The 14,685-nt window shown below is 46.0% G+C and overlaps 1 protein-coding gene across 3 annotated transcripts in view; it reads right to left on the bottom strand.

Annotated features, from left to right (window-relative positions):
* The window catches only part of LOC119377101 (uncharacterized), a 133,772-nt gene that overhangs the window by 38,672 nt on the left and 80,415 nt on the right, over nt 1-14,685 (bottom strand). For 2 of the 3 annotated variants that reach the window (XM_049411536.1, XM_049411535.1), the window contains one exon: nt 4,591-4,646. In XM_049411536.1, coding sequence (XP_049267493.1) covers nt 4,591-4,646 — 56 coding nt within the window. Of the gene's footprint in view, nt 1-4,492; nt 4,647-14,685 lie in introns of all 3 variants that reach the window. The other variant, XM_037646701.2, reaches the window with a different exon arrangement.

The raw sequence follows: 14,685 nt of genomic DNA, 5'->3' as shown, positions 1-14,685 counted from the left end.
ATTTTCGTGCTTATTTCGTAATTTTATCCAATGATCATGTACAGAGGGTCCCGGTACGGTTTTCTGACCTTGGGACCCTCTTTTGTATCCTTAACGATGTAACCATACTATGCAAAATAAAGATTTCATTTGACTGATTGATACGTATTTCGGCGTGTATATTTTGATGCATATTTCTTGCTGGCCACATTTCTCTTGCCATGTATAAACGAAGCATGATTAACCGACTAACAACTAATACAGCCACAAAAAGAAAATATTAAGGGAAGGAAATATGTTGTATTCTGTACATATTTACCTGTAAGTGCACTTAGTTGGGCCAGTTGATTCTGCATGTCGATGAAGTGGATGCGCTTGAAAGACGAGGACGAAGAAGAGACGGGACACACACTGCGCAACACAATGCGAAAGCTGTCTTATAACTCTTGAAGGTGCTCGAGTCTCCGACGAAGTTCCAGGATCCTACGCTTGGGACCCAAGTACGCCGTCCAGCCAGCCAGCGCAGAGTAGACCGGACCTCCTTTCCATGGTGAGAGACATTTCGAACCTCACCGCTTCAAGTGAACATTTCATCAGCAGTGGTGGACGTCGTAACCAAGTGCAAAATTGATTCTGTACGTCAGCCCATACCTTGGGTGGCGTCATATTTGAAAGCGAGCTCACTGTGCGTGTTGAACTCTGCCAAAGGAGGCTTTGCCGTCCTGCCGGTGCATAGGGACAATGCCAGGGAAGCGCTGTAGGACGATGTTTCCTTGAGGGAATTAAAAAGCTCTGTGAAAGCCTCCCCAGACTTGTCAAGAGCATTAGTGTTTGTAAAAATGATGCATTAGAACTATTCTATAGCGCAAACCCCCCCCCCCCCCCAAGCCAAAGTGCCCTCTCAGGGTTATTGTATCTGAGAAAAAAACACTTGGTAGAAGGAAATAAAGATGTTCCTGCAAGACAAACTGAACCTTCTTGTGGGCGAGATCCCTTCAGGGTAAAAAATTCTATGGAAGTAGTGGAATTCTTCGCCAACCATGAAGGCATGAACCTTGATGCTCCGTCAGTAGACGTAAAGACCTGTACTATTCGATACCTCAAGATGCCCTGCTCAGGTGGATTGAGGCAAGTACTGATAGGTATGGTGCAATTGGCTTCCAGAATAGAGTAGGAATGCGATGCCTGTCGCAAGCTTTCTGGAACTGCTAACTTTTTACCTGTGCTTACGTACGTTCGCTGGGAGGGAAGCCTTTGCCTGCAGCGAAGTCGCATTTGCATAGGGTCTAGTTTGGCACCCGTTTTAAGTGAACTACATATTCTTAGCTTATTTAGACGAGCATCTATACAGTAAGTTCGCACATTCTAATGTATTTAAAATCGTTAGGTTTGTAGATGATTTTTTTTTAGTAATTTCTGACAAGAGTTCTACTGGGGCTCACTTTGATGTAGAAGGAACCTTGACCGCCTTTAGGCCGACGTTAGCGCATTCGCAAGTGACGAATGAACTTCCGTTAAACGGATCCATTAATTTTTAGACTGTATATCACCTTTTGCAGTAACCATGCATGCTGAGGTTGTCAGCCAAGAAGTAACAACCGATTTTATCCTATAGATCGGCCCATTCTAAACTCGTGAACGAAGCATCGCCAACATGTGTCTAATAATGCACTTAAGAAATCAAGCCCTCATCGTGTGCAGCAATGTTTGTTAGAACAAATAAATCGTCTAAAGGCGTCAAGCTACCTGACCACGTGTTAGTGTCTGTGTCCGCGGTGCTAGTGAAATGACTAGGTAAGCAATCTTCTTGTGAACAGAACAGCGGTAAGTCTAACAGGAACAAAAAAAAAATCACGCCATATTCATGGAATGAATGATGATGAGTGGGCGAAGCTCGAGAGGGGAGATCATCGGTAAAACCGTAACTCTCCCGTGAAAGTTCGCCCATTGCATCATTAAGAAAGACGTAAGGCTCGCAAGTGCACTTCATAGAACTAGGCGGTCACGTACCACGAAAGACATGCATGTACAGGCCCACGGCTTTAGGAAGTATAGCGTAGTGGGTTCCTCGCAAGTGCACTTAAAATTATGATGACTTATAGCGTAGTGGGTTCCTAGCAAGTGCACTTCGCTCCTAAAATTATGATGATTTATAGCGTAGTGGGTTCCTCGCAAGTGCACTTCATAGAACTAGGCGGTCACGTACCACGAAAGACATGCATGTACAGACCCACGGCTTTAGGAGCTTCGCCCCTAAAAAAAATAGCGGTCATCCCATACATTCATCGCATATAACACAATCTTAAGAAAGCTGCTCAGAAGGCGGGTGTGGAGGTAATATTTTCCGCTCCGCAGAAATTATCAAGACTGTGCTGACTGACAGAGCCTTGTTCCAGTGCACATCTCGTCTGCGACGTGAACCGTGAAATGCATGCACGCAGAAGGCTTCTTTGAGCTCGCGTGCAACTTTGTCTCGACTCCTACTCAAACCAAAGTTTCCTTTAGACGAGGAACGCACCCTTCTGTATCAAAGGAAAGGGCGTAAACTGCGTCAGCGAAGCATCAAAAGTGTTATGCAAATGCGAAATCTCCTTTTAGAATCACTGGGGTAAAGTAACTTCTCGCATTAGGTGGTATACCGACCGCGCATGTCTGGAAGAGGAAAAATATTTTTTATGGGTGGTTCCGTGTGATCTGTTTGCACTTTTTTGTTGCTGTTATCATTTATTCAATTGTTGCTCTTTCATATTCATGTTGCTTTGGCCTTATACACCACGTGTCATTGATCCTGTCTTTTTTTGTTAAAGACACGTCATCACGTATAGTTTTATCACTTTTAAGAACGTCATGTGATTAGTGCTGTCGAAATATGAGCTTATATGTATTCCCGTTTTCTTCGAATAAAATCAGTTGTCAGTAGGCGTTCGTCCATGTCACTTCTTGTGTTCGTCTCTTTTGCGCCTGATCCTTTCGTTAAACATGCACCAACTAGCCCAGCAAAAAGTTCTACTTGAATATCTTCGTCTTGCATTGCGGTTAGGTCGCTGCGCCGGCTTGCTTTGCTGCTGTTGGCTTGTTCAGATTTTCTAACGGCAAAGTTTTGTCTTCAAGGCTTTGTCTGGCCAGTGGGTCTTCATTACATGGTCCACATGTATGCTGCAACATTGTTGGCTGCGGCACATGGTCTCCAGCAAGGCCCTTTCCGTACGGACGATGCTCGTGAAGGTGCCCAGCAATACAGCATGGCCTCTCGATTCTCAAACCGGGTCATGGCAGAGCCTTCAAACAAGAAGAAATAGATGTGTCACTGCAGTCCCACCTGTTGAACGTGGCAACCTGATCATATAGTCGCCTATCCAAGAACGACGCAGGGTCCATTCGTTAAACAAGATTTTGGAGCGAACCTGAGCTCCGAAACCGACTGAATTGAAATATAAGCAGTGAAGAAGCAGTCGACAGGGCGACGCACACAGGCGAGCGTCGGCGGGAAAAGAATGTTGCGGCGTTTTTCCTGCGGGCTTTCATGCCTCGGTGCTATTCTTTCCGGGAGCATAGAACACTGCTCTAGCAACGAAAGGGTGAAGCACTCTCTCCATCAAGTCAGATAGCCTGTGCGGCTACAAAAACGAGAGATGGAAACACGCACTTTGCTTCAAACATAGATCAGGCAAACGAGCGCTGCCAGATGCTGGCAACTGGACACATAAAAATACGAAAAAAAAAACCAAAATGCATTGGTCGCGGCAATATACTTCCAACCAACTTTCCGGATCTTCACACGATGATCCACGGAAAGTTAGTGGCTGCCTTGGTTGTTATAGCGGCATCGATATGGGCGCGGTGGGGGTCTGTCGTTGCTGATGCTGTGGTGGTCGTGACTGGGTCTTCCTGGTCGTCCATGAAACACGTGGGTTTTTGCACATGCCTGATCAAACCTTCCAGTGTTATCACTGGCACTATCCTTAATTCCAGAATAAACTCAGTTGCTTGCGTCATGCACGCAATCTGATCAGAACTTTCTAAAAGAATTGGGTGCAGGTGCATATACCTGCACTGTGTTGTAGTTTTTGTGAGTGAAGCCTGATCACATAAGTTCAAAGAATTAGGCGTGCGTGACAATCTATATATATATATATATATGTAAAACAAACATCAGTTGCTCAGTATTGCAAGTGCTGATAGACCACGAGGCATCACGAATGCTTCCCATGACACTACAAGAACACATCCATAGATGAACAAGTTTGCCTTGCAGACTGCTCTAAGCTGTACATGCAACAAAACGCGCACACGATGAATCAAACACTGACCTGCATCTGCCCCCATTAGGTGCTGCAGTAGGTCTTCTACAATATGTTCAGTGGTAGCACGCATGCAAGGCCAGCTTGAAAGAATAGGACTGCACCGACCTGCTCAGGATGACACTACGAATGGTGGTTGACTTGCAGCACATGCACGCTTGTCGTGGGGCCATGCGTCACTTGTGCGCGTGAAAACAGGCAGGAGTACTCACCGCTCCGCACAGGGGACACCATGAGGGGGGGAGGGTTGCTGACCTGGCCGTTTGTTCGGTAACCTTGATGGAAATGTCGCTCGGACGATTGCTCTTACCCTTCTTGAACTCGATCTCTTCGTAGGGCCGCGTGTCCGCCTCCTTGGAGACCGAACTAGAAGAGAAAGGGGGCGAAAAACAGGGGCTGCTGCAGGATGAGGCAGGGAGATCGGTTAGTCTCTACTCGCACCACAGCTGCTGCTAGCCCTCAGACCACCTGGGGATATGCCAAATATTTCATAGTGGAATCCCCTCTCCCACAATTACATAAAGGTTGCCATATAACCGAGCAAGCTATAACTTGCAGCACAATTCACAAAAAGTCATCAATGAAGAAAGACACAGAACTTCTCTCAACAAATCCTTTGCGCAACTTGGATAATAGAAAATGTTGTGCTTGACACTGCAAACGTGTGCTTTGTAGATGTGCTGCTTACAAAAGGGAACCAAGACGCATCTGTTGAGAAGCCCCGGTTATGGCCAAAGAACACCAGTCACATGTTGCCAATGGTAAGTGAGGTGTGGATGCAACATGGCTGTGTGGATGCAACATAGCATGCATGCATTTATAAAAGCGTGAAAATTACGAGTGATGTTTGCCACGTACATAGAAGAGGTATGATTCAGTGTGATCATTACCTAAAAAGAAATGTTAGTCCTCGCAGTTTGCAAGCACAGCAATGCCTCCTCATGGCCCTTGAAGGCAACGGCTGGGAAGCCACGCAATAACTGACACTATTGCAGCTGCAGCCTTTGATGAGACAATTTGGCATAAAATGAAAATCTACTTAAATCAATTTAAAAAAATGGAACCTACTCCATCTCAAAAAGCTACTTTCTGCCAAGAAACATTGCCGGTTGCAGTGGAAAATGCATTGTGCTTTTTCCTTTAGGCGCCTAGTTTGTGCCACTTCAGCAGGACGTGCAGTACGGTTAATGCCAGGGCATCCACCGATTCGAAGGTCACCTCAGGTCAACAGAATGTGTGCCAATGTGTGACCGCTTCTAAGATTACAGAAAATAACTTCATTACAACACCCCTTAGTCCTACACATTAACATTATACGCATATTAACAGAAGCTTTGTCATTCAGTTCATGACAGCACACTAATATGATCTTACGAAGTTTGAGACAGGCCCATTGATAAGAGCGACCAGCTCCGAAAAAATTCATTGGCTATATCAATTTAATCAGCACTTGTCCCGTCAACATCCTCTTTCCGATAGTTACCTTAACATGTGACGTGTCCTTACCAACCTGCTCCCATGCTGCACTCTCTAAAGCCTGTTTCAGGAGCCGTGCATTTATGAAAACATTTATGTGCAATAAAACCAACTGTTAGTAGTTACAATCACTTTTGCAAGAAATTTGTTCTTTCTTTCAGTGAGATGACCGCTTTTGTTTTGCTTCAAGAAAAATCAGCAAGACCCTCTTTTGACGAACTGAGATTCCAAGCAAGATTGTCGAGCAGCCTTTTTTTTTTTACCGATCTAGGTTGCTTGTCAGATAAGCAAGCAGGGCGAAGTGCACGCCACGCTACCACCTCCATGGCTGCTTGGGTTTGTCACTTGCGTGCAACAAATTAGGCACTGCTGCCGAATACGGAACTATGTTGCATACAGTGCCCCCCACACTATGCAGTCATCGTCACTTATAGACTATTTTGTGTCACTGCTGGACAAAAGCCTCTCCCAATAATCCTCAATTTAGCCCCCATCTTGTGCCAGATGATTCCACTGCATCTAACCGTCTCCCATCCCTTGGTATCCATTCTGTCACTCCAAGTGACCATCGGTCCTTAACATTACGTGACCTCCCAGGTCCACTTCTTCATGCCAGCTAGCCCCTTTGGTTCTCGCTCCATATCTTCATATTGCACCCACCAATGTCCATTCCATCGCAAGGTGCAGAGACACTTGTGGAGTTTCGTTGTTATCCTCCAAGTTTGTACTCGCAGTATGCAATGGCTGTACCGCTTCCTGCTTGACGAACAGTGGTAATGTGTGTCATTATTTGGGAATGCCTGCGGTAAGTGCTCCAGCCCTTCCTTAACATTCTTTGGTGGATTTTCTTCTTGCAAGTAGGCTCCCCTGTACAGACTCAAAAGATTGGTGGCCGATCTCTATATCTGCCTTGCACACATGTATTCATATCGAGCACTACTTTATTTTTTTTAATCATTTTGTGTCATTCCCCATCATCATTTCTGAAGAGCATTGATGTCGTCTGCAAGCCGTAAGCTACCGAGCTATTCTACGTCTTTATTCCAATTTCTTCTGAATCCAGTCATTTCAATACTTCTAAACATTTCTCCGGGAGAAGGCGTGGAATCTTTGTAAATGCTGACTCGAGTATTCAGATATGCTTCACGGATGACGCTACGGCCCTAACTCTGGGTCGTCATTGGTCTCAGAGAGCTTGCTTACTTCGTGCCTCAGTGCTTCACGTTCAATTGCCGATCCAGAAATGTGCCTAGCTACGACTTCGTTCTCCTCTACGTTGTCATTTTCTTCTTTCTTTGAATTTTTTATTTGCCCCAGCTGCCACACCCTCCTGTGTTCCTCAGCCCAAGTTTTGCCCGGACCTAACCCTTCGGCCTGTTGAAATCGCCTAGGCAAGGTTGGTGTCCCGCCAGGTTCCGGAAGAGGAAAAATATAGCTGCATCGATGGGTGCATGCAACTCTTGCCTCGGTCACAAGGTAAAACCAAAACGGAACCTTGATACAGCAATTGACTTTTCTTGCAACCAATGGCCCTTTTTCTGACAAGGAACGATCCTTTGTAGTGATGCCTGCTGGAATGTCCAGTAAAAAAGCTTGCGCTGCTGTGCATAAAAACTTTCGTGACGTGTCAGACAAATCCATCGGAGGCAAGGAAGCAAGTTCTAGGGCTCCTACTTTGGTTGAATTTGGGGAAAGTGTGCAGCGAAGTGTAAAAGCCGAAGCACTTAAACAATGGCAACGTTTCTCCCAGTGAGAACACACAAGCCGGGATTTTCTTCTCGTGCTATCGTGTCTGAGAGACGCACATTGTTGGCTGCGGTGTCTACGTGCTTACAGGTGCACCGGAGTGCTCTGCACATGGAAGATTCGTTCGGTATTCCGAACTCGTCGACCATCGTCACATTCTTCAGGGAAGGTGGACCCTTCCGGTTTTAGTATCGACGCTGAGCGCTTGCACTGCCACATGATGAACTTATGACTTTTGCTAAAGAGTGCATCTAAAGCAACCATGAAACAAAGTTCGGAGAGTTTTCTGGAGCTACTGTTCTTTACACCATGTGGGCTGGGAACGTACGACTTACGTCCAGAGATCGGAGGCCCGTATTGGCTCCCGTACTGAGCATAATTTTCTTGGCCAAGTGAACAAAGCTGTCGAAACTGCCCTTCGATAAAGTGTAGACGACTGCCTGCTGTTGGTTAGTACAGCAAGCTTTGATAGGAGTGTGCTTGCTAACAATGGGCTACGTTTACGTGCCACAGAAAGGGCGTTTTCTGGATGTTCTTTGAACCAAAACATGCGTGCTGGATGTTTTCCCTAGGACCGAAAAGCCACTTCTTGATTATAGCTCAGTACACTCCCGGCTGATGAGGAGTGGCATCGCGTTAGCTTGCTTAACCCTCTGTGCGACAGTGGGACACATACGTCCCACTTTTCCGTCTGCAGGAAAAATGTTTTCCCACACCACCCGTTGCAACCAGTGCAACGCTAAGTCACTCATATCTTACCTAAGCCTTCGTAATCCCGAGGAAAATTCTTTTACCACGCTTTCAAAGGGCGGATTTAGTGTTAAAATGGCGCTGAATTTCGACAAAATTTTTTACGATAAGTTCTGAATTTTCCTCTTCTTCAGATGGAAAGAACCGGCCAATCTAAATGTCGGATAATTTCCTCTTTTTTTTGGTTCTTCAGAGAGGCGATTTTAGCTTCCAGTCATCGCGTGTTTTGCGAATTTGCGCAATAACTTGACCGATGAATGCATCGAAACACAATCCCTTGCGACATTACCACGCTCATCCCTCAGCGTGATTGCGGATATTCGTGCATGGAAAGATTTTTCTTGATATCATATAACTCTTGAAAGTAGGCAAATATTGAGAGACAATAACCGTACTCGAAAATTTAGACAGCCAAAGCAAGGACAGGCAAATGGACACAAAAATGGTCGGTGCATGCGGTGAAGAAAGCAGGAAGACCACAGCGCTACGAAGGCTCACAACAGGCGCAGGTGCAGGTGGTGTTCTACTGCTGGAATTGAGGTCCGCACAACTTTCCTTAGCACAACTTGAGAAATGATACCCTGTGCCACTTGCTTCGGCCATTTATATTCCAAATACCCGTTGATGAAATCGCGAGGTGGTGCCTTCATGAGACAGTGGGACAATGTTTTTCCACTTTTTGAAAGCACTCTCATGAGTCATTGGGACATATTGTCCCACTTTTTTCAGTAAACTACTCGCTTGATTTCGATGAAACTTGTTTTATACTATTTCTTTGTGGTTTAATCAATATACCACAGCCGGTTTTTACATCATCATGTCAAAAATATAGGCAAACCTACAAACGGTTAAGATCTGCTTTGGACAGGTCATGTCCACACCTAATGGGCACTAGTTTTTCTGCGCAGGTGAAAAGACTAAAAGAGGCTTTATTTTCTGATAATGCCATTGCAGCCACTTGCGAAAAAAGTAAAAAAAAAGGTCCATTATACAACGACCCGTATACTTCCATCGAAGGGTATTTAACTGAAAGGAAAAAAGAGTATCAAAAAACCCTGTATGTCCACTGGCTTTCGCACGACATTAGAGTGGCTACGAGGTGCAGAGTTAGCGTCGTGTTCTCTGCGGAAAAGAAGGTAGGCCAATTTGCTTTGCGGTTAGTAAGCAAATAGACAAGCCTGGATATGCGAAACAGAGGCTGTAACATCAAGCACGCCAAACAATTTGTTCCTTGCGCACATGGTGTTATTTATCGACTACTCTTGTTATGCGGGAAGGTTTACTTGGGCAAACTAGAAGGTGCCCTACTTGCGTTTTCAGGAGCACAACTGTTTGGTTTGGCAGGCGTTAGCATCGGCGTTGCACTGCAAGGAAGGTTGTTGCAAAGCCTCTTTTCGAGCAAACAACGGTAATCTACACGCACAATGGCACTACGCAGAGGGAGATACTCCAGGCCATCCGTATCGGGTAGGAGGGGCCTTGGTGCATAAGTCATCCTTCGCTAATTGCAGGAAGCCGAGGTGGCCTTTCTCGAACGACACGTGAAACGATTGTGCTAAGCTTGATGTGCTTTTTATCTTCTATGTCGACTCGTTTGGTTTATCGGGATTGACTGCGTTATAAATGTGTTTTTCCTGAATAAAAGGCACCAGTTGCTAGTAGCGCATCGTACTGTGTCCTGTTCTTGCGTGCTGTTTTAGTAGTGCCCTCTCACATCACGAATGCAAACCAATCGCCCAACTTTATTGTGCTGTATCAACATTGTCCTCGCAGGACGCCTGCAGATGATACAGTCCTCTAAGGCTTTGATTTTACAAGGAACCTTCTGGTGCGCCATGTGGAGCAGCTGAATGCCATGAAGAAGAATGTCGGCAAGCAACGCTGACGGGGTTTTCTCGTGCAAGCCAGCGATGCGATCTCACCCAGCGCTTCGGGATTTTTCAAGCTGATAGGCTGCCGCCATAGCCAGGTGCACAAGGGGGCCAGAGGGAGTGATGCTCCCCACCCATCTCCAAGCTATCTAAGTCTGCCCCATACTTTTGCCCAGCAGACGTGGTCATGCTATTGCTAACCCTTGCGGTCCGAAATCTTTACCCACCTTCCGTCCCTTTCAGTGTGAAACTAAAGAAAAACAAAACTCAAATAAAACAAGTTTATTACTCATGTAGTGATGACGCATAATGCGATGAGAAAACGCGGCACCTGAATCTAGAGCACTGCACGGGCCCGCTTGTGATGCCCGAGCCCAGCCCAGGCCGTGGTTCCAGCCCGAGCCCGGCCGGGCCGCTAGAGGATATTAATTGTTGATTATGATTATTAATGAGCTTGCGCTTTGTAGCGGACGATCGGACGGAAAATCGGTGTGTACATGCATCGAAATGTTTCTTTGCCCGCGGTGGTAGCTCAGCGGTTAAGTCGTTTCGCTGTAAGTGCGATTCCGCGGCCACGGCGTCCGCATTTGATCGGGGCGAAATGCAAGAACACCCGTGTACTTATTTTAGGCGCACTTAAAGGACTCCAGGTGGTCGAAATTAATCTGGTCCCCACTACGGCGCGCCTCGTAATCATATCGCGATTTTGGCACGTAATACCAAGGAACATAAATGAAACATTGCTATATGGCACATGGCAAGTCATCACAATAACAGTATAGTGAAAATAAAACATAGCAACAAAATTTAACAGATGTGTACAACTAACATAAAAAAGCGGATAGAAGTAAACCGGGACATTGTCTTTAATGCCTTTTCTACACTGCATTGGAAACATTATTTACACAATTTTTTAAAGAGGAAAAACAAAAGGTTAACGTATACCATGGTCAAAAGCCCACCAAAAGCAGATGAATATAAATATATTCGTTCATATTCTAACGTTGTCACGGAAACGTAATCGTCATGTAGAATATATATTATTAACAAGCTAAGGGCGAGAATGCCTTAGACCATGCAATGCATAACGTTCGCGTGTGCTGAAAGGCCCAACATAGGCCTTTTAATGAGCGGGCCAGAGTCCGGCCGGCCCGCAGCATCAAGCCCGGGCACGGCCAGGGCCGCACATTCAAGCCGAGCCCAGCCGGGCCCGCCGGAAAACGCTTCGAAGGCCCGGCCCGGACCAGCGGGCCGGCCCGTGCAGAGCCCTCAATCAGCCATGAAACAACTGTTGAGCAGTGCCCGACCGCGGACCGCAAAGGGTTTAAGTGCAAGGTTCGGCCATGCATGTTTTGGTGACCATGGCAGCCTGTTGTTTGCGTTCCAAGAAGTGTTCAACTTGCCACCTTTACTCCGGTGTCAGCAAACGACTGTTTGAGAAGCACGTCATCACTACCATTTTTGCTCCATGCGAAGCTTGTCTTTTCGACTTGATGAATGAGGAGGGGGCACATGGCTTTCCCTAATCGACGAGAACATTGTGTCAGCCTATGGCTGCCATGGTAACCTCCTGGCTTTGAACGTACTCATGTTTGTCTACATTCTTCTGTTTCGCCCTACTACCGATGCGCGTTGGCGTATCTCATATCACAGTTTTCTCAAAACAGCCTGCCATCTCATTATTTCGCTTGTTTTCGAGCAACAATCTATAACGATCATCAGTTATAACAATGGAATTCCGTGGCACTTGAATATTGCTATAAGCGGGTTCGACTGTATCTAACGGAAAGGGAACGAGGCTGGCTTGAAGTGAGCCGCCATTCATTGCTAGCAGTGAATTCAGACTTGGCGCTGGGTGCCTTAGGGCAGGCCATGCTGTTAGTCTACTACTCCGCTGTGGCGTGTTGTTTAGGGCTCATCATAAAGTTCAAAAGTCCAGCCCTCCACGCAGCAACCAATCATGATCACACTACTTTTCCCTCACTCCTCAATTTATTTGTCATAAATGGATGCCCATGAAGGTTACAAGTCTGCATTGTCGAGGAATAAGGGTATTTTAAACTTTCTGCGAAGAAGGAAGGTTACGAAAGTTTCAGTAGAAGGAAAGAAAAAATGGCCGTTATCGTATAGGACTGATGCAGTGCCACGTACAAAGCCTGAGGTGTGGTGGAGAGCATCTTTCCGGTGGGGGCTCCGGCCTCCGCAATCGCCTGCCATGAGTTGGATGATTTTGGAGCTGTGGCTTTTTCGAGCCTAAGACAAGTAACTCGGTTGCAGTTGTGAAAGAGGTAATTTCCATTAGGCTACATGCAGTAATTCATCCATGCTCCGTGTGCATTTTTGAGCTTGCATGTTTGTGGACAGGCATTCTTCGAGAGAGGCTACGAACCAATGGTCACAGTCCATATCCACTCTCGCTTGTGGAAAGTGGTGCAACAGCCATCCAAATGAGCAGTTTAGGTGGGCAAGAGTTTGGAGCAATGCAAGCAAAGAATACTCAACCACCTTTCATCAGACCCTTTTGAACATTTTGGGCATGCACTTCGAGATGTCAGGTGCCATGTAGGGAGCATTTAAATGCAAAATTGCCGCACTATTAAGGGGCATTACAAGGGACAGTGTGAAGAGAAGTGCCCAAGCTGCTTTAGAGCAAGCACGGCATTTTTACCACGTGCCTTGACAAGGACATCGTGCAAGAACATCAGAGGGCCTGCATAACGGTGAGACCTACCACGGTTGCTGCTCCCGTGCCAAATCTTAGAGCTTCTACCGCTCCCAATAAACTGAGGAATCAAACCTGTCACATTTCTGTGCTGACTCAGCAGCCCAATGCACTAAAAATTAGGACACCACTGCACGCATACGCGCCAGTACCAGCTATGCTTGCTTACTCCACGGCTCTTGATCTAGGAGCTAATGCAGCACAGTACTGCATCACACCACTTAGTTAACATGTGGGACTGACTGCACTAATTTACCCACAGCAGTCGGAGGTCTGCAGAGAGCATGTGATGGCATGCTGAAATGGGCGAGGGGGCTTTGCATCCTGCTCTGGCCAATGGTCTGCTACCGGCACACAAGGCCGCCCTCCTCCTGGAATGCCTACATTACGTTCAAAGATGCAGCCCGCTTCACTAATGTGGGACCTGAACTGCAGCAGTGGGCACAACAAGATCTCAAGTACGGGTATGAACGACGCAGTCACGCTCCCAAGTTCACCTAAAGACAGCGAACAACTAATGCAACTATTACAAAGCCAAATGCAAGAGACGCAGGCTAATATGGTATAAATGTCTAAGAACTTTAGTAAGATGCTAGCCGATTTGAAAGACCAAGTGTCCGCTGAGATGCGAAACTTAAAGAAGTTCGTAAGCGACGAGCTCACTATGCAGACAATACGTCAATGATTCCATGGCAGGTATGCATAGGGCAACAAACAAACGCCTAGCACGACACCAATGAGTGGTCAACCTATAAGGCCGGCCGCGGCGACACGGAGGAGACTGGACAACATGGCCAAAAATAATTCCTAAAGCACCGAATGTTTAGAGGTCTGGCAGTGGAATTGTCGCACGTTTCACAAAAGAGCGCCAGCACTACTGAATTGCATAAATTCGGCACCAATTTATTTATTTATTTTTATTCAATACTGTGGGCCTTTCTAGGCCTATACAGGAGAGGGCATACAAAATAAAGTGGACTTCATATCAGGAAAAAAAATAAATAAAAAGGGAAAATCCGTAGTACAAGGTAACCATAACAGCGACAACACCAAAGAAAAAGTAATAGATGAACCATGCATATAAGTATTTCAAGGTTGTAAAAAAAAAAACGAAAAAAAAACCGCATACATGTTCAAGATAAATAAGAACATAGCAATAACAAGGTTATGCCTAGGAACAAGTAACATGAAATACATACATGTGAGAACTGTTAACACGTGTAATAATGTGCAAGTACATGCGCGATACAGTGTTTTTGCCTTTATTTGCGCACCGATATCAGTCAATTATTCCAATGCCTCTAAATGAGATTCCAGCAGCGACAAAAATGAATCAAGTGATTGAGCACTGACGACGTCATTCGGCAGGTCATTCCGCAACTCTATAGCTGCGGGAAAAAAGAATACTTAAACGTGTGACAACGTGACAAGAATGGGCGTATGCATTTCTCGTTGTTAGTTCTTCTGGAGTGACGGTTCGGAGCTTTTAGGTACGTGTCCTTGTTTATTTACTGATCAAATCAGACGTGATATACCTGCAGGAGATCGGACCCAAGCCGGTCAAACTGCAGGGATATTACGCGTTGTTAAATCCAGACTTCCCCGAGTGGCAACGCTGGTAAGCAAATCAATCACGGCCAAGGCCGATTATCTCGAGGGAATGCCGATGAATCACCAAATAATCAGCCTCCTACCGCAAAAACGAGGAAAGGTAAAAACAGTAATATGAACATATACAGTCCACCTAAAGACAAAGGCGAAAATTTTAAGCATCTTCTACCAAAGGCCGTCACGCTTGCGGGTTCCAAGGATCGGCTGGTGGCTCTGGGAGATTTTAATG

Source organism: Rhipicephalus sanguineus, unplaced genomic scaffold (genome assembly GCF_013339695.2).
Source record: "Rhipicephalus sanguineus isolate Rsan-2018 unplaced genomic scaffold, BIME_Rsan_1.4 Seq347, whole genome shotgun sequence".
Lineage (NCBI taxonomy): Eukaryota > Metazoa > Arthropoda > Arachnida > Ixodida > Ixodidae > Rhipicephalus > Rhipicephalus sanguineus.
Note: the sequence above shows the minus strand (reverse complement) of the source record. Positions and strands in the feature narration are given on the sequence as shown.